Source organism: Paroedura picta, chromosome 1 (genome assembly GCF_049243985.1).
Source record: "Paroedura picta isolate Pp20150507F chromosome 1, Ppicta_v3.0, whole genome shotgun sequence".
Taxonomy (NCBI): domain Eukaryota; kingdom Metazoa; phylum Chordata; class Lepidosauria; order Squamata; family Gekkonidae; genus Paroedura; species Paroedura picta.
The window spans coordinates 134,865,647-134,884,813 of NC_135369.1; the positions used below are offsets into that span (position 1 = coordinate 134,865,647).

The window sequence follows — 19,167 nt, forward strand, 5'->3', positions numbered from 1 at the left end:
AGGCTACCCATTAGAACATCATGGCAAACATTGTCAGAAGCCTTACTTACATCCAGGTAAACTACATCAACTGAGTTTCCCAACCATCTAGGAAGCCCGTCACTCAGTCAAGAGAGTGCCAGTAGCTTTAAGCAATGGATTCCCTCAGTGGCTGCTGCTAGGCAACCGCAATATTCCTGTTAGTTTCGGTTAGTAAAAAGGTAGGGGCAGGAAGCAGGTCCCTGTCAGCTCCAAGATGGAAAATTGCTGGAGACTTTGAGGTAGAGTTTCTTTCTTTCTCTTTTCCGTTGTTGCAGGGAGACTAACAAGGCTGCCCATCTTGTTGCCGGTGTATGAAATGCCATCTAAGATGCATCTCAGGGATATCTGTACTAGTCATGTTCTCCGTCTCTGTTCATACAGAGTAATACCAGAGTAATACCACAATACATGGAGTTGGGATCCACCTTATATTTGCCTGTGAAACCATTAGCTCTATGATGAAGTAGAGTGATTCAGAATGAGCCACATATGGCCTACTTATGCTGCCAAATAGAACTGCCAATAGGAAATGAAGAGAATAGAAAAAGTGAAAGTCAAATGGAATGTGGAAAAATTTATGGTGTCCACTGCAGAAAATGCTGCACTTTAGAGATGAGGTTTTGGAAGGAGATTGTTCTCTTCAATGTTTGCCCACACTTTGTATAATCAATCAGGCCAAGAATACACTGCAGTGCATAATTTCTTAATTCTCATCCTGCCTGTCATTGCCTACTGTAGGCAAGGTTCAGAGAAGTAACTTTTTGATTATCTGCTGTTTTGAATCAGAATTAAAGATGCAAAGTGTCTTCTTGAGTTAAGTTTTGAAAGAAAGCAGAAAAGTTATAAACAATAAAGGAAATATAAAAATGCCCCGTTAAGTTCAGAACAAAACATTAAGCTGGATTTACCTTGGTGCATAGTGAATAATCCTTAGAGAATGGGACTTTCTCCCTTCCCCCTGCTGCAATAGCCAACTAAGCCCCCTAAAATTCCTTGAAGGGACAGCAGGACCTGAGGAATAGCCCAGGATATACTCTGAGTTAGCAGAACATCTGCACAGTGAGTGTTTGACACATCAGCCGTGCTTAACCAAAAGGAACACCTAGGTCAAGGTATATATGTATGAACATCTCTACATGTGTAGAACTTGAACATCCAATAATTTTTAGTCTGCTGCATACTCAATCAAGTACCAGAAGAGAATGAGCATGAAAGATAGGTTGTCTGTCTAATTTAGTATTCGATTCACTTTCCAGAGAAGTCTCTTTTGTAACTAAGATGATCCAAAGTGCCTAATTATTGTCCATTAATCCTGGCCAGAATGTGTTGAGCCCTGGAGATTCATGGAAAGCAGCCTTGATTAGAGTGTATCAAAGTTCTCATGAGAATTAGGCTGCTGAAGTAGGCAGTCACCTCTTAATTTTACATTGCCTGATTCTTAATTCTCTGGTTTAATATCAAAGATGGATGCCTTGTCACCTCTGGCTGCAGAAGGCCTGAGGACCCGTGGGAGTTAGGAAACATGGGATGTTGTGGTGGTGTGGGCTTTTCAGTGTAAGAGCAACAATGATCAGCGACAACTGAAATATTTCTTTTTAGTTTGCATTCAGGGGCTCTTTTCACCTATGAAATAGCTGAATTTGACAATTACAGAGTTATTGTTAAACACTACTAAAAAAGCCCATTGTATCCCAAATACAGTGGGCGCTAGGAGGGGGGGAGAGCGAGGGACTGGAGAGGGCAGGGAGAGGAAAGGTAGCATACCAGAGAGAGGGCTGCAGCGACGGCAGGCAGCTCGTTCACGGCGTCTTCTGGGCGGCGGCCATCTTCTTGTGGCGGTGGTGTGTTCCTCGAGGCCGGGGGCTCCCTGCCCGGCCGCTTGACGCATAAAGCCGCCAGGCAGGGAGCCCCCGGGCGGCGTTCATCTTCTCGTGGGGGCTCCGTTTTTGTGTGGCTTCAAGGCGCCGCGTCAAGGCGCCGGGCAGGGAGCCCCCGGGTGGCAGTGATCTTCTTGTGGGGGTCTTCTGGGGGCGATCTTCTTGTGCAGCTGCCGGGGGCTCCCTGGGCGGTGGCCTGACATGTCGGAGGCGCTTCGCACTTCCGTTGCGTCAAGCCGCCGGGCAGGGAGCCCCCGGCAGCCGTGCTCCGCGCGACTGCCGGGGGCTCCCTCGGGCGGCGGCCTGATGCGGTGAGAGGCGCAAAGCGCCTCTCGCCGCATCAGGCCGGGAGCAACTGCGAGCCGCGCTGCGCGCAGCTCGCAGTTGCTGGGGCTGGGAATCAGAGGGACCAATCGGCAGGCGCAAAGCGCCTGCCGATTGGTCCCTCCGATTGTCTGTCCTGAGAAAGGGTCCAATCCGGACCCTTCCTCATCACGGACACATCCCGCCTTACAGCCACTTAACCATTTATTTAGTCCGTGGCGCCCGTGGCGCCACGTGCGGTTTAAAGATTGATCCAGGAGTTCTATCAAAGTAAGCCTTTGGATTTCCCCCAGTGGAGTTGCAGAAGTGGTTAGTATCATAGGTCAGTTTTGCAGGGCTTACCGAAGTGGTTATTAAGCATTCCTCCCATAGTGCAGGGACGGTACTTTGCTGGGGTTTGTAGATTCTGTGGGCCACCATTGTTGTATGGCTGTTGTATGTCTTATGTTCTCCATTCCTTCTCATTCCTTCATGTATACATAGACCAGGATATTCTGTTTGAAAAATATTTTCTTCATCACCAGTAGCAAGATGACAAATAGTATTTATAAAAACAAAAACTTATTTTCCTGATGCTGTCTAGGAAAAGGAGGCTCCATGAGTGCATCAGGTAAGAAACAGGAGCCAGCAATACACCAAGGAAGCAGAAGGGGGTGTGTGAGAGGACAAAGTAGCCAACAAGACTTTGGTTATAAGAGGAGGAGAAAGAGATCCCAAATTTGTTGCCTGTTCCCAATTTCAATTTGTAGTTAATTGCCAAACATTATCTCACCACTGCCGCCAGCACATCTCTTCAGCTGCATAGGTCAGAGGCAGTTGAAACAACTGAGAAATTTCTCAGTCGGCCACAACCCTAGGGATCATGAACCAGCTATGGGGCACTGGCTGTGGCACGGTAACCTTTTGACTTAGTCATGGGCCACAGCAACACAAAATCAGGTGCATTCTAATATAAATTCTGTTTAATTCAGTGAGACTTTTCCCCCTCCAAAAATTAAGATGTTTTGGGGTTTGCAGACATTGCCATTATTTTCATGGCCCCCACAGTACTCAGTACCCCCTGCCTGCAGAGCCTTGACTGTGAGAAGCTACAGTCCCTGTTGGCTGGCATGGGAAGCACCAAGGAGCTAATAAGACAGCTGATGGTGACATGAGGCAATGGGGTTGCAGGGGCCATTGGGCACATGTGCTAATGGCTGGAACCAGGTTTTGGAGAGAGTAGGAATTACCTGGCTATGGGAGGCTGCAGCCATCACTGCTATTGGGCCAGATGTTGAGCATGAAGGGAGGCTCTTGGACAGCTGGAGTGGCATCATGGGGGCTATCATTTCCATTTTGACTTAGGGACAAGGCAAAGATGATTAACTGCTGAGTGAGCATGCTGTCTACCTACAATTGTGTGTGTGCATTTATTGAAAAGCAATCTCTGTTGCAGTCACTTAGATCTGCTTCTGAGGAAGCATGTATAAGGTTATGCTGCATAAATATTAAGCAAGCATCATGTAATTTTTTTAAAAAATTGATCAGCTAGCAGAAGTTTCCTTTGCTTTTCTCCCTCTCCCACTCAAAAATGTTTAGATAACATGTGGGTGAGTAGGGAGGACAAAGTAGTCAGTACATTTGAAGAAGATGCATTCTAAGAGTGATACTAGAGATTCCTTCTGAATGGCTGTATGAAGCAATGTTTCCCAATAGTCATCCTTTGTTGTCCTGTTTCATTTCACCCAGGGTCTAAAGATAGAACACAATGAATACTATAGACAGTTCTAGATTGTTCAGTGCATAAGGTTGCTTTATGTCAGACCTTTGCTAGCAAGTAGGGCAGCATTTCCCAGACGGGGTCACAAGTAACCCCAGGGTTACTCCAGAGTCCCGGAGGAGCTACCTGGGTTGGAGGGAATTTGTGTGTGTGTGTGTGTGTGTTTAAAGATTTTTAGAAGGATCTGGGGTAGTTTTCACTTTATTTGGGCAGGTCGCTCTACCTCTTCCCAAAATGGCCAATGATCTCCCTGGAGGGAGTGGGAAGTGGCAGGCCCCCAGCCATACAAACTTTTGCCTGTCAAGACTCCTCTATTGTAGTGATCCCATTAGTGGCAACTGGAGTCTAGCGCAGTTAGAAGGGTTGCTTCATTTTTGTTTTTATTCTGGGTTGGAGGGAGAGAAGGGGGACTTAGGCTTGGCCCAGGGGAACTGGCTAATGGGCAGCTTCAGGGCTTGGGAAGGATGGGGACTGGGGCCTAGCTGCCACCTGCTACTGTGGACTGGCTTTTCGGTCACAGTGGCAGGCAGAGGGTTGGTTTGGGGGGGGGGAGTTGTTTTATTTTTTCAGTATGTTGGAGGGAGACAGGTGACATTTCACTTCTAGGTGTGTGGAAGGGAGGTGTGGCCAGCTGACATCACTTCAGTGTTGCCTCACTGGCAGTCTTCAAGCAAAGGTTGGATACACACTTTTCTTGGATGCTTTGGGCTGATCTTGCGTAGAGCAGGGGGTTTGACTATATGGCCTGTATGGCCCCTTCCAACTCTAATATTCTAATGCCTGAAACATGTTCAGGGGTTACTCCTGGGTTGAGAAAGGTTGGGGAAGTAGGGGAAGTGGAGATGAGGAGCTGTGGTAAAGGTAACTGAGGATGAGGATCACAAGTCCTCTTTGTATTTAAAAGGCTTGATATATATTGAAATGTTGTGCCCTTTTGTTTGTTGTTCCAGCGCTTGGACAAAGGAGTAGTCTGTCTGCAAAGTGTTACAGAAATCATCCTACTCCAGCGTAGTATTGACTCTTCCATTAGTATTAATCCATGAGAGTGGGAATGTGTAAAGGATTGCAGTCTTCTGATTTACTCATAAATATGCACAACTGCAAGTCTGTACGCTTTAATCAAGAGTAATCCCATACTGTACTTATATGCAAATGTATGCAACATTAATTTAATATGCTGAAGCACATCCAAGTACTATAATCAACCAAGATTTCTTTATTCAGGTAGCTGTCCTTAGTTGTGTTGTTACCATTAGAAGTACTGTGTGGAGGGGGCCATTCAGAAGCTCTTTTCCCTAGAAACATTAGAGGAGAAGACGAGTTGGTTCTTATATGCAAAGCGACGTCCGATTGGCCCCTCTGTTGTCATTCCGGGGCCAAGAGGCCAATCGGAAGGCGCGCGCTGTGTGCCTTCCGATTGGCCCGTTTCTTATCCTGGACTTGGCCCACCCCCCTTAGTTAATTATTTACACCACTCCCTGAGCAGTTTATAGATGTTTTCCCTCTGGTCTTAAAGTTTCTCACCTACTGAGAATATCAAAGAACATTTGTTGATTTGTGGTTGTCTGCTCATGTTTGAAAGTAAGGAGATAACATAATAGGAACAGAAATTACAAAGTCACTAAATTTGCCAAATGAGGACCTCATCATAGTTAAGAAGCACTATATCATGATATTAATTTTCTAATTACTAAATATAAGATGATTCAGCACACAGAGTGTTGTGTGTTTCATCATATGGAAATAAATGAATGAGCCATCAGAATAACATTTTGCTGTTCATTATTTTCTTCAGACAGCACTAATTGCAGTTATTTTCTTCAAGTGTCTCTAAAAGTTTATTTATGCAGTTAAGAAGATGAGCAGCTGTAGTGATACTAGCTGCCAGAACTGTAGCCTTTTGTGAGACACACTGCAGCATGGCAATAATATAATATGAACAGAAATTCAAACTGAGCATGATCCTGTCTTAGCAGATGGAACCTGGTCAAAGGTACAGCCAGCGCCTACACAAGAGAGACATCTAGGCAACTGAAGACTTAGGCGGCAGCTAGAAAAAAAAGGGTCCTTTTTCTTCTGCAAGTATAAAAAGGTGCTTGTAGAGCACATAAGACCAGATAACACAATGAAAATATATATTGACTATTGTTGCATTTATAAGCTATGCTTTACAAGGGAAGGCAAGTCTCTAAAATGGTGAGCAGACCTGAACAAAATACATTCACAACATGGAACAGCACACACCCCAGTTTTGTTTTATGCAGTGCTCACAGTCATTATGCTGATTCTAAACTGATGCTGTGTAGATTTGTGCTCCTAGTTTTTGTAGTAATTATTATTTAGTTCACAAACCTCAAGATGGTGCTCAGCTAGCAAAGGATTTGCTACAAAAATATCCAGTAAGTGTACTATGATCTACCTCATCCGAACCAAGCATACTCTGTTGGTTCAAATTCATGGGTTTTTTTAGTTTTGTGGATGTAAAATGGCTTTGAGATATAGTACCTTATTACGTTGTCTTTATGTTTCCCCTGAGGAGAGGTACATATGAGAAATTGTATATTGGATAACCAAGTTGCTGTATTAACCTATCAAGCAATTCAGATGCATCTAAACTTGCTTCTGTCTCTGATGTGCACACACTAGTGAGGAAGAGAGGTTGATAGTATTATATGTCCATTTAACCGGCCTTTTCTTTACTCTGTTTTCCAGGGAGATGGCCCCTTGTGTAAATTGAGAATGCTATTTGAAGAGAACATCTCCTTTTTCAGTAGTGCTGCATCACACATTTTTTTCCCTAGTTAAATTGGTATATATATATTGAAGTATTAAAATGCAAGCCAAGCAGGTCCAAAGATATACTGAAAGTATAATGGCCAAAAGTCAAGTTCCTAAGAGTGAGGCCTTATGAAGAGCATAAGGGAGAACATTGTATTTCCACTTTTCTCCAAAACAGTTAAATAGAAAATGAGAGAGATGCCTCACTTAACAGTCTCAGTTCTAAATCATATAATAGCCTGCAGAAAGACAGCACAGTTATACATGGTTGCAGTCTACCAGTTAATGATTTTAATTGCCTTGTTAGCTAGCCAAGTGGAATGGCAAAGCCTCTTTTGAGAATATGTTTTTCTTTAATCCACCAGAAATTCTCAGCATCTGGAATGTAACATTATTCCTAAATCAAGTGGTATTTTCCCACCTTAATACTTTATTGGAAAACATCAGGTTTAAAATGCCTTTAAATAAATGTTTCTCCTTCCTACCTTGTTGCAACTGGATAAGTGGCATACCTTGCCACCTTTGAATTGTTAACCTCCCAGGTGGTAACCTCCTTGAGTACACAAAGTCAAGAAGTCATTTCAAAAAATCCTTTTGCTTTCAGATTCTTATTCAGCCTACTTCCTATGATCCAGGCTTCCTAAGTGTCATTTTTGCTAAAACTTATACAAAACCTTCATCTCCAGCCTACTCAGCAACATTTACTAGCAGATGCTGACTGGAGGGCTCTTCGTATGAAGGCTTAATTTCACAGAAAAATATACTAGAGTGCATTTTCTAGTCTGCTGTCAACGTATTTGCATAAATCACTATATCCAAGTCTACTTACCCCCCCTCCAAAAAAAACCCCCAAAAAAACAAATGGCCTATCTACACAGTCAGTTGAGCGGTACTGTTTTCTGTGTGTGTATAAAAATAACATATTGCACAACAAATGCATATTTATGTTGTCCACCTCTTCCCCACATCTGTTGCTGGGGATATTACATTTTCCAAGCTATCAAATGTCTCTTATTTTTAAGCCCACTAACAAATAAAGTGATAGCCCCCTTTGATTGTACATTCATAGCTCTCGCATTTACTACATGAAAATGCTGCAGGAAGCTTTGGATCATGGCCATCTTATGGCTAATGCCATTAGCACCATAGTACCCACCCCCCACACACAATTTTGTGAACTTCATTTAGCTAAACTGTATGTTAACACAGGTGCACCCAAATGTCATACATGAAATTTAGACAAAGGGGAAGGAAAACTGAGAGACCTCTTGAAAGAGCATTAACCAGATAATCAGGAATTATTTTTCAGGCTTGTCCTGAATAAATTTGACTCCCCTGGCCTCACTGTCTGCCCAGGCTCTCATCACAGCCACCAAAACCGAAAGGCAGCTGGCAGGTGGGTACATTTATGTCCTTTATTTCCACTGCATTGCTTAGTGCAGTGAAATTTATCTGAATACATATGTATGAAAAAGGGTGATCTTATTGCTCATCCCCCCTCCCCCCCTGCAGAAATGAAAGGCAAAAGGGTAGAACAGTCAGCAGTAAAATGTCCTAATCTAACCAAGAAAGCATTTTCTTTACATATTCCTCTTAGTACAATTTTTTCAAGGATTTTTAAGGCTATTTGACAGCTTTGTAGTTATTGTGTTCTGTGCATTTTTAGAGAAACTAATTTAGCCTAGTATTTTCAAAGGCTACACATATTAAAAGTAACTTGCAAGTCAGCATTTGAACATGCACTTAAATGTTGCTATTATTATTAGATCACAGTGTTCATCCAAGGAGCTCAGGGCAGCATCCACCATTCTCCCCTCTTCCTTTTTACCATAAACATTTTGGGCAGGGTCTGTGGCTCAGCAGCCAAGCATCTGCCTGATATGTGGATGCCCCAGGTTCAATCACCAGCATCTCCAGCAGAAAGGATCAAATAGGAGGAGATATTAAACATCTCTGCCTGAGACCCCGAGGAGCCAAAGCCAGTTTGAGTAGACAGTACTGACTTTGATGGACCAAAGGTTTGATTCAATAAAAGACATCTTCATGTGAACTCGGTAGGTTAGGCTGCAGGAACATGACTGATCCGAGATTACCCAGCAAGCCTTATGATACAAGGGGGATTTGAACTTTTATCTCCCAAATCCTACTCTGAGATTTTAACCACTTTAGCAAGCTAATTCTGTCTGCCTCCTAATTTAATAAGGGCATTGATTATCTAATCACAGCTTTTAAAATTGCTATTAAGAATAAAGAAGAAAAGACAAGAGATCTGAAGGAACGAATTTTGCTTATAATTATTCCCCCTTATAACAAAATGAATGAAAATATCCAGGCGGCAGTCCATTTAACTCATAATGTAATTAAATTGCATTTTTAAAAATGTATTTGACACTGGCACCATGTGCCAAAATGAACATTGAAAATAAATCTCCCATTTTAAGGACAGGTTTGTTAATTGGGGCAAATGAGATTACAAATCATGTTTAATCTCTGAGGCCTTTGAGTGTGTGGAAAAAAATAGTTGTATTAACTGTCATTAAGTATATCTTCTGTTTCTCGAGAGCGCTTTATTATATAAATTGTAGCTTTACAAAAAAGGCATAGGGCTTATTAGGTGAATATGGCGACTGAAATAAAGAAAGTAATCTCTGGAAAAAGTCCAAATATGAGCCTGGTCCAAATGTTCTGGTTGACTAGAGTTCAGCAATCACAAGCACATTATGCCATCATGCGCACATTCTCAACCTGGGTTTAGGAATACGTATGACTGTTGCCAATAGGGGTATGCATTCAGCTGTATCTGAGCCAGAAAAAAATATTTTTTAAAAAAAATTTTAAAACCTAAATCAGGATTTTCAGGATATTTTTTTCAGCCACGTATTTGGGTATTTTGGGACTATCCAAAATGGCTGAGCTTCAAAAATAAAAAAAAAAAAAACATTTGGGATTTTTCAGGAAACCAATGGAGCACTTTCTTTGGGGGCCCATCAAATTGGGCCTCCTGCTCTGATCTTTTTGAAGCTTGGGCATTTGTTGTTGTTTTTTAAAGAGAGGCACCGGCAGCCATGTTGCAAATGCAATTCCTTTACTTTAAAAAAAAACATTGCCTCAGATACCAGATTGATTCCCCATTATGCCCTATGAAGACCATTGACTATAATGGTCCCCAGGGTATAATGGAGGCAGAAAAATTAGGGATTTTCCCCAAATCCTGAATCTGAATACCAATGGGATTTGAGAATATAAAAAAAATACCAGGGTTTGTTGTGGTGTTATTGTTGTATGTATTTTTGTTGTTGTTTTTTGCACACTAATATGGTGATGTCAAATAGTTGTCATATTGAGTATGAGTAGCTGGGAGGAAATATTCTGAAATCCTACTTAATCTCTATATCTGCACTGGATTTGAGATAGTTTATAATTCACTCCTAACCAGAATTACGTGCTATAAATTAGATGAAGTCAGTGGATTTAGAAGGGTGTAACTATGTCTCAGAGTATACCACTTGTACTCTGGATAAATGATCATGTTTGCTGTTGGACTTAGGGGTAACATTATTTAATAGCACTAGTATCCTGAAAGTTTCTGGAAACAAAAGCATCCCTATGTATGGTGCACATGAAAGTAAATGGAACTGGAGTTCTTAATGGCTGGGACTCCATTTTACATGCAGTTCAAGGGCAAGTAAAGTGATTTTGGAGCTGTGAGAAAATGTCAAGGGTAGAACTCAAGAATGCTTGGGTATAGTGGGTTGGGTGGGTTCAGTAATCAGTTGTACCAGCTGAGAGGGCCACCCCCGTGGCTAATTGACCATGGGCTACTTGAGACTCAGGCAGCTCTGCTATATGAAGATTGGGGGAAAATGCTACACAGTTGACCCCCCATCTAATGTCTGTGTGGCACCACTCATTGTCATGATGGCAGTGGGGAGTGTGTTAATATGTGGTAATCAAAGTAACTTGGCTGTCAGCTCCCCCCCCAGCATCCCGATGTAAAGCTAGAGGTTGCTGCCTTACAGCTGTTTTGAAATGAAATTTTTATGGGTGGTGTAGTGGTTGGGGCTTGGTGTATACCAGCTTGATGTAGTAGTTAGGAGTGCCAACTTCTAATCTGGCGAGCTGGGTTTGATTCCGCACTCCCCCACATGCAGCCAGCTGGGTGACCTTGGGCTCGCCACAGCCCAGATAAAGCTGTTCTGAAGGAGCAGTAAATATCAGGGCTCTCTCAGCCTCACCCACCTCACAGGGTGTCTGTTATCTGAATACATATGTATGAAAAAGGGTATTATGGGGAGAGGGAAGGGAAGGTGATTGTAAGCTGCTTTGAGACTCCTTCGGGTAGAGAAAAGCGGCATATAAGAACCTCTTCTTCTTCTTCTGGCTTTTAAGACAGAACAAGATGGTAGGGGAGAGGTATCCAATGCCACTATCCCTGAACTGCTTTTATCATCTCTAGGGAATTAATGTGATACTATGTATTTTCCCCAGTGTGGGTAAAAGCAGCTCAGGGTAGCATTTTTCAAAAAAAAATATTTCATCCCTGCCCCAGACTTTCCCCTAGCAAAGCAGCCCAAGATTCTTTTAAAAGTCCTTCATACTTATCAGATTGCTACTGTGATTCAAAGAGTTTTGAGTGTTGTAATTAATTAAATAGTTTCCTAATTTATAGTTTTAATACACTGTAGTGAGCCTTATAACATGCTAAGTCCATGGGTTTCTGGGTTATTGCTGGGGGGGTGTATTTCGGTTTCACTGCTTTTAAAGAAAAATTGACACTGTGTTTCTCAAACTGGGGCCTTGGTATTCCATGGAGGTACTCCACAGGGTCAGCAACTGCTTTGTAAGGTCAGATGAGAAGCCCTTCTCCCATGCATCTAGCTAACATGGGAACAGATATCTCACAGTTTTTGAGGAATGTGAGCCAGAGCTCTTTCCAACTCAGGGGGAAAAGACAGAATTGCAAATGTTCATGAGGTGCAAATGTTCATAGAGTTGCTGTTGTCTGACCGTCACCCCAGCTTCCAAACTTGCTTCAGAACCTAAGCTACTTGGAAGAGTCTTGGTTTCAGTCTGAATTTCAGTCTGAAAAGTCTGAAAGAGTCTGAATTTCAGCTTGTTTGTGAGGTTATATCCCTTATATGTGTGTCTTCACCTCTGGTTTTAAACTGGATACTTTGCATGCTGAAATGCTAGATTAAAGTGTGGGCTGGAAAGCTCTGATTCAGGTTGACAAAGTGGCATTTTTCTAAACATAAATTTTAATACCACTATTTTACTTCCTTCATAAGTGCTGCAGAATATTGTTGTGTTCATTATACAACCTCTTGGTTATACTGTCGCTGTGCTATTTAGTAGCCTACTTAAAGTTTCTCCTGGAAAAAAATTACCAACTTAGTGAGAAGCATGTGTGTAATTGTAATATATGCAGCTTTTAAACCTTCATCTCAAAAATGTGCAATATTTATAACCACTTTACAGTCCTCTGAATATCTGCTTTCTTGTCATAGTGAATTAACTACAAGCAGTTCCAAAGGCAGCGTGATGGTAGAACCACAATAAAGGCCAAATCAATATTTAGACAGCTTCAGGCTACTGAGATTCTGCTGGCTTTCCCACTTGCCAGCAAGCCCGGCTTGCATTCATCATGAAAGTTGCTGTTTATGTATTTGAAACATTAGCGCTGATCTGAAATGCTTCTGAGACGCCTCCCCGAGGGCATCTTTTTAAATTTGCAAGTAACGGCTGTTATAGTGCTTCAAATGTAGCGCTGCTCATCAGTGCCTCTTGTAAGTTACTGCAGTGTTTTTCCCAGTATAGGATATGTGGTGTCACAAATGATCCATACTGATTTAGTCCTCTTATCTCCCCACCCAGCTCTTCCCCCCCTGGATTTCTGAGGTATGTTATTAAAGTACACGGCTGTTTGTGGTGCGTTAAGAGTTCTGCATGTGATAGCCTCTGGAGGAGGAAGATGTGCACAGCAGCTGTCCGGAGTAGTGCTGTCCTGAGGGAATGAAAACCTTGACTCAGCTTGGGAAGGGGGCGGGAAGTCCCTTGGAATGCTATGTCAGTGTTTTTGTTTTTGTTCTTTGGGGGGGGTGCCTAGACTTCACTGAAAGAATTCTTGTTGGAAAAGTATAGTTTTACCATCAACTAGCTTTGCAGTTCTCCCACCTAGTGGCTGTGTTTGATCATTATTCCCACAACTTTTCTTTCTATGGGTTCGATATTCGGGCATAATCCAGACAGACACACTATCTTAATGCTTAATACTGTAATTTAGGCCTGCTGAAATTGGAAAGCAACTGGATAGTAAGTGTCTATTCTACTTTCAAAGTTATTTGTTACACTGAAAACCATGCTAGGTGGAGGTTGGTACTTGTGTCACATAGTTCACGTCAGAGTAACATGCTTGATACAGAACTATTCATAGAATAAAGATGGATTAACATGTAACATGAAGTAACATAACAGAAATACCCATCCTCTGAGAATTCTGTACTTGCCCATTGTTTAACATCTAAATTGTATTACTATATGAGTAAACCATGTATAAGGTAGTAATATATTAAGAATAACAGCGCAGCAAGGACACCCTCCCCCAAGCCGTCTAAACCCTGATAATAACATAGAGGTATGGATTATCAAATACATTTCCCTCTCGCAGGGAATTGCAACAGAATATGGAGTGTACTCACCCTGAGGGTATTTGCTTTCATTTTTCATATGCATTTTCAACAAATTTCACACTCCTAGCATTTGCTATTAAAGAAACTCCCAGAAAACATATGGATTATGCCCAGAGACCACTAAAAGTCTTCTATAATTTCTAACAACATGGTTACACGAGTGCTATTATTTCTTCATAGAAAGTTGGTATTGAACTCACTGTGTGATTGGAAGCCATGCTTCATGCTATTACAGAACTGTGTTAAGGATTTCTAACCAGCTACTGCACAGCTCCTCACAATTGGGAGACCCTCCTATGGTTACTGTTCCGTATTATTACCTCTCCTCCTTATACAAGTTAGATTACATGCTCTTCCCCCCCCCCCAACATTCCTGCTTCCTATTACTGTTGAATATTTATGTTGTCACAGAAGTGAGTGTCCTGTCCTCAAAAGCTTATAAAATATATCCATTTAAAACAAACAAAAACTGTAAACCTTCTGGTAACAAAAGAAACTATTAAATACGTATAATTGACGTGATTCTTGTAGTACAGGGTACATTCTGCCTAATTTGTAGAAGTACAGTCGAACTGATGGGATTATGCATCCATTGAGAATTTAGCAGCATACATGAGCATTTGTTAATAGGGCGAATGCCATTTGGCAAGTGCTAAAGCGTTCATCATACTGTCAATCATTTGTTGGAAGTAATGTTTAAATAATCCTATAATATGAAGTATGCAGGCAGCAAATCAGTAGGCAGCATTAATTGCTGGAAGTAACTTCAATGGTGGCTTGATGAAAGATTAACTAGTACATTGTGGTATTTATGGACATTAGAGCTGTCAAGTTATTTAACTTCACTTGAGGGGCTTGGGACAATAGCAGTGCTGATGGTAATGCTGGCAATTTCCCTGTTTTTTGGCAGGTCACTGCGAGGGGATTTGGTCCATTGTTACAGTTTGCCTACACTGCGAAGCTGTTACTCAGCAGAGAAAACATCCAAGAGGTCATCCACTGTGCAGAGTTCCTGCGCATGCACAACCTGGAGGATTCCTGCTTCAGCTTCCTTCAAACCCAGCTGCTGAACAATGAGGACGGTCTGTTCCTGTGCAAAAAGGATCCCACCTATCAGCGGATGCACGAAGATGAAAATTCTGAGGAGGAAGAAGTAGAGACGATGGAATCTGAGACTTCCAAGATATCTTGTCCAAGGGAGAGAACACACCCAGAGCCCTTTAACTTTGAAACCATCGGTTCTGAGGCAGATAAAGAGGAGGGGATGCTGCCTGACTCTGATCTGATAAGAGATGACAAGGACAGTTTGGACAAAGAAACAGTAACACGGTATCCCAGATACAAGAAATACCAGCTGGCTTGTACCAAGAATGTCTACAATACATCACACATTAGTACCTCAGGTTTCGCAAGCACATTCAGTGAAGAAAGTTCTGGTGACAGCCTCAAGCCAGAGCTTGCTGTAGGGCAGATTAAAAGTGAGCCTAGGAGTGAGGAGAATGATGAAGAAAGCATCACGCTTTGCCTCTCTGGAGATGAGCCTGACATCAGGGATAAGGAGGAGGATGTAGAAATGGACCGAAAGCAGCCAAGTCCTACTGGAGCTGACGGGTCTAAAAGTGGTTCCTCTCCTTCCTGCCTAAGGTCTTTCTTCAGTCGAACAAAAAACATAGACTTAGTTGGCTTCCCCAGTACTTCCCAACAGCACTTTGCCAGGAGTCCAACCTGCCCTTTCGACAAGGGGACAACTCAGGGTGACCACAAAGCTGATTATGCCCCTTTCACAGGGACTTATGGACTGTCCCAAGCTGTTCAGAAGGATGCTTCCAATTTTACAGTGGGATCGCCTCTCAGGGGTCCTGGCTTTGTTGAAGGTCTCTGTAAGCAGGAAGGTGAGGTGGACAGGAGGAGTGTTATATTTTCTTCAAACATTTGTGACCAAGTAAACACTTCAGTGCATTCATATTCTGGCGTGAGCAGCTTGGACAAAGATCTCGCCGAGACTGTGCCAAAGGGTCTATGGGCAGGAAGTAGCCAATCTCTTCCCAGTTGCCAGACCTATTCTCACATTGGACAGGCAGCTGATCACTTGCCAGGACGGATGCGGCCCAACACCAGCTGCCCAGTGCCAATTAAAGTTTGTCCTCGTTCTCCTCCTCTGGAAACCAGAACAAGGACTTCTAGTTCATGTTCCTCCTACTCTTATGCAGAGGATGGCAGTGGTGGCTCTCCCTGCAGCCTCCCTCTGTGTGAGTTTTCATCTTCCCCGTGTTCCCAAGGAGCTCGATTCCTGGCCCCTGAGCATCAGGAGCCAGGTGTGATGGGAGATGGAATGTACAACCAAGTCAGACCCCAGATAAAATGTGAGCCATCCTATGGAACAAACTCCAGCGATGAGTCTGGATCGTTTTCTGAAGCAGACAGTGAGTCATGTCCTGTGCAAGACAGAGGACATGAGGTAGGGATTTGTGATAAATATGTGTATTAACACTTATTGTGACCCATTCATGAAACTTGTTATCTGAAATGGCCTTCACACTTTTTTTTGGGGGGGGGGCAAACAAAAGCAAAAAAATAGCCCGTTGTATTCCATCTGCTGTTTTATTTCATCTGGCTCAGTAAGGTAACAATTAAAAGAGATGTGTATGGTAAGGAGTCAGCATACTATAAGGCTCAGAAGAGACATAAAACTGTTATTTCTCCTAACTATGCTTAGGAAATCATGAACATCCCACATCCTTCTCTTCATTCATTTTTTTTTCCTTACTTGGCCTTTTGGGTACTATAGTTAGCATTATGTCTTGTACCAATGTTTTCTCTAGGTTTGGTTAGTCTAGCCATGGTTTGGCACCAACTGTAAATATCTCTGACACTGGGGGTGTGCAAATGGCTGAAAGAGTGGAGAGGAGAAACAGACAGACACATCAGATACTTTAAGTCTTCTAATTGTTGTCTTCCATTATAGCCATAGGCTGTTTCACATTGTAATTTTCCTTGCTTATAAGTTCCCTGACCTGGCTATCCTTGGCTATCCCAGTCACATCAGATCTCAGAAACTAAGTAGGAGCAACCATGGCTAGTATTTGGATGAAAGACCTTCAAGGAATACCAGCATCCTGATGCAGAGGCAGGCAATGGCAAACTACATCTGAATATCTCTTGCCTTGAAAATCTCACGGAGTCACCGTTAGTCAGCTCTGACTTAATGGCAAAAGTTCATCTTTCTTGAGAGTTTCTTTTCTGTTCTGCATGTGTTTTGTTCTCTCTAGTGGTTAATTCAGTATTACACCAGTTTATGTCCAGCATATCTCCCTGCAGATTTAAACTGTAGGTTTTTATGCTGGACATAAACCAGTATAATATTGAATCACCCGCTAGAAGGAGCAAACCATGTACGGAACAGGAGGAAAAATTACCCAAAAAAACAGGAAGCTTAGAAGTGAGAAAAAATGGGAATGTGTAAAAACTCAAATTATTTGGTAAACATAAAACCAGGATATTGCCATAGAAGCAAATTAGATATCTGGGGAAAGACTAAGAATGCTACTATGAAAGGCCATGGGATACATTAACATAGTATGGCTAGAACTAGAAACCGGGACCCTGGAGACTCAGTCTTTGCCTTATCATGCCCTGCTATCTGGAATCACATATCTTCCTAGCTCAGATCTATTTGACCTTTCCAACAATTATGCTTCTCATCAGTGTATTCACTAAGAATGGTTTATTCTACTTTGTTAGAGAAAAACAAAAGGGAAGTATACCCAATCTGAAAATCAAGCCAGGAATCCAAAGGCTGAGCAACTAAACAATAACATATCACTATTTATTGCACAGTTCACAGAATTTTAGGATTAAAAATGAAGTACACCAGTACCAACTCAATTCATCGTATATAGCAACAAGATGAAGCTGCACATGCAATTTCAGAGAATCACAATAATGATTATACATGTAGAATAACCAAAGGCCCCAATGTGTTTTGACCCTGAGAGCCTACTTCCATGGTCAAAATTGTATTAATACACATATTATAACTATATCTGCATAAAGTATCTTTTTAAGGCCAGACAGGCTATATATGAATCCTGAAATTGATTTTAAGAAATACTGATATAAGAAACTCACAACATACTGATTAATCACAAAAAAACCCTGTTTTTTATGGTGAATGCTTGTAGGGAATTGTGGTGTTTTTGTTGTTGTTAGGTGCGAAGTCGTGTCTGACCAATCGCGACCCCATGGACAATGATCCTCCAGGCCTTCCTGTCCTCTACCATTTCCCTGAGTCCATTTAAGTTTGCACCGACTGCTTCAGTGACTCCATCCAGCCACCTCATTCTCTGTCATCCCTTTCTTCTTTTGCCCTCAATCGCTCCCAGCATTAGGCTCTTCTCCAGGGAGTCCTTCCTTCTCATGAGGTAGCCAAAGTATTTCAGTTTCATCTTGAGGATCTGGCCTTCTAAGGAGCAGTCCAGGCTGATCTCTTCTAGGACTGACCGGTTTGTTCTCCTTGCAGCCCAAGGGACTCCCAAGAGTCTTCTCCAGCACCAGAGTTCAAAAGCCTCAATTCGTTGACTCTCAGCCTTCCTTATGGATGTAGGCTCCATAAGGGAATTGTAGCAACTTGAAAAAAGTGAAAGCCCAAATAATGCAGATCAATTCTGCATAAACTAAGGAGCCCACATTCATCAGGCCTGGTAAGGAAGAACCATCATTCATAAACAAAACCAGTAGCATATCAGTGTAAAGCTAAATTTAAATATTAATTAAGTAGCATTGAATATGCCCCAATAAAAGTCAGAAATATTTCAAGAAATGTACAAACCTGTCCTAGGCCATAGTGTGTGTTCATGTGCAAACCAAATACCAAGGTATTCAACAAGAGATAAAGAGGGGTGTATTATAGATACTGGAGGGGAGGAAAGATGATGCATTTCCACTGAGGATTTTGTCAGAGGCTTCATACTCTGGAAGGGAGGAGGAGGAATGGAGAAAGAGAGAAGGGGGAAGAGAGGGAAGTGGGGAAGTGGGAGCAGTATTGAGCTACCTGAATATTCTGAGAAGGAGGAGGGATTTTGTGTGTAACTAAACAACTAAACAATGAAGCCAATAGTACAAACATAACCAGTCGATCTCTTCTTTTAATCCTTGTGGTGACAAGGTACCCAAGGTGAAAATCCAATAAGTCTCTATTTTCTTTATCTGCTTGAGAAGCTGGTGTGAAGGAGCTGAAACTTGTTCTGCTTCACAGAAACACAATTCCTTATCAGTGTAAGTGAGGGTCACAAAGTGCTGAACCAACGGAGCTGAGAGGCTTTTTGTTCTGATGCAGCTCCTGTGTTTGCAGATACGAGTTTGTATCCGTCTTGTGGAAAAGCCTACATATAGGAGTTTACATGGACATTCTATAAGATAGGTAATGGTTTTGGAGTTACAGTTGACAAAATTGTTATTAAAAGTCTTGTCATAGGATGAGTTGTGAAATATGTGTGTTTACAGGAAAGGCACATACTGCACAGAGCCCACAAGGGAAATTCCCATGAAGCATCTCTATCATCAATTATCATGTTGTCTATTGTAGGTTCACTTATGCTGCTTGTGACTAACATGTCTTGAAGGTCCTTGACCAGGGGTAATCAAACTGCAGCCTTCCAGATGTCCTTGGACCACAATTCCCATGAATTGTAGTCCATGGACATCTGGAGAGCCACAGTTT

General features: G+C 42.2%; 1 protein-coding gene across 6 annotated transcripts in view; it reads left to right on the top strand.

The window, feature by feature from the left end:
- The window catches only part of BACH2 (BACH transcriptional regulator 2), a 225,233-nt gene that overhangs the window by 185,744 nt on the left and 20,322 nt on the right, over positions 1-19,167 (top strand). For all 6 annotated transcript variants that reach the window (XM_077304234.1, XM_077304266.1, XM_077304240.1 and 3 more), the window contains one exon: positions 14,359-15,906. In XM_077304234.1, coding sequence (XP_077160349.1) covers positions 14,359-15,906 — 1,548 coding nt within the window. The remainder of the gene's footprint in view (positions 1-14,358; positions 15,907-19,167) is intronic.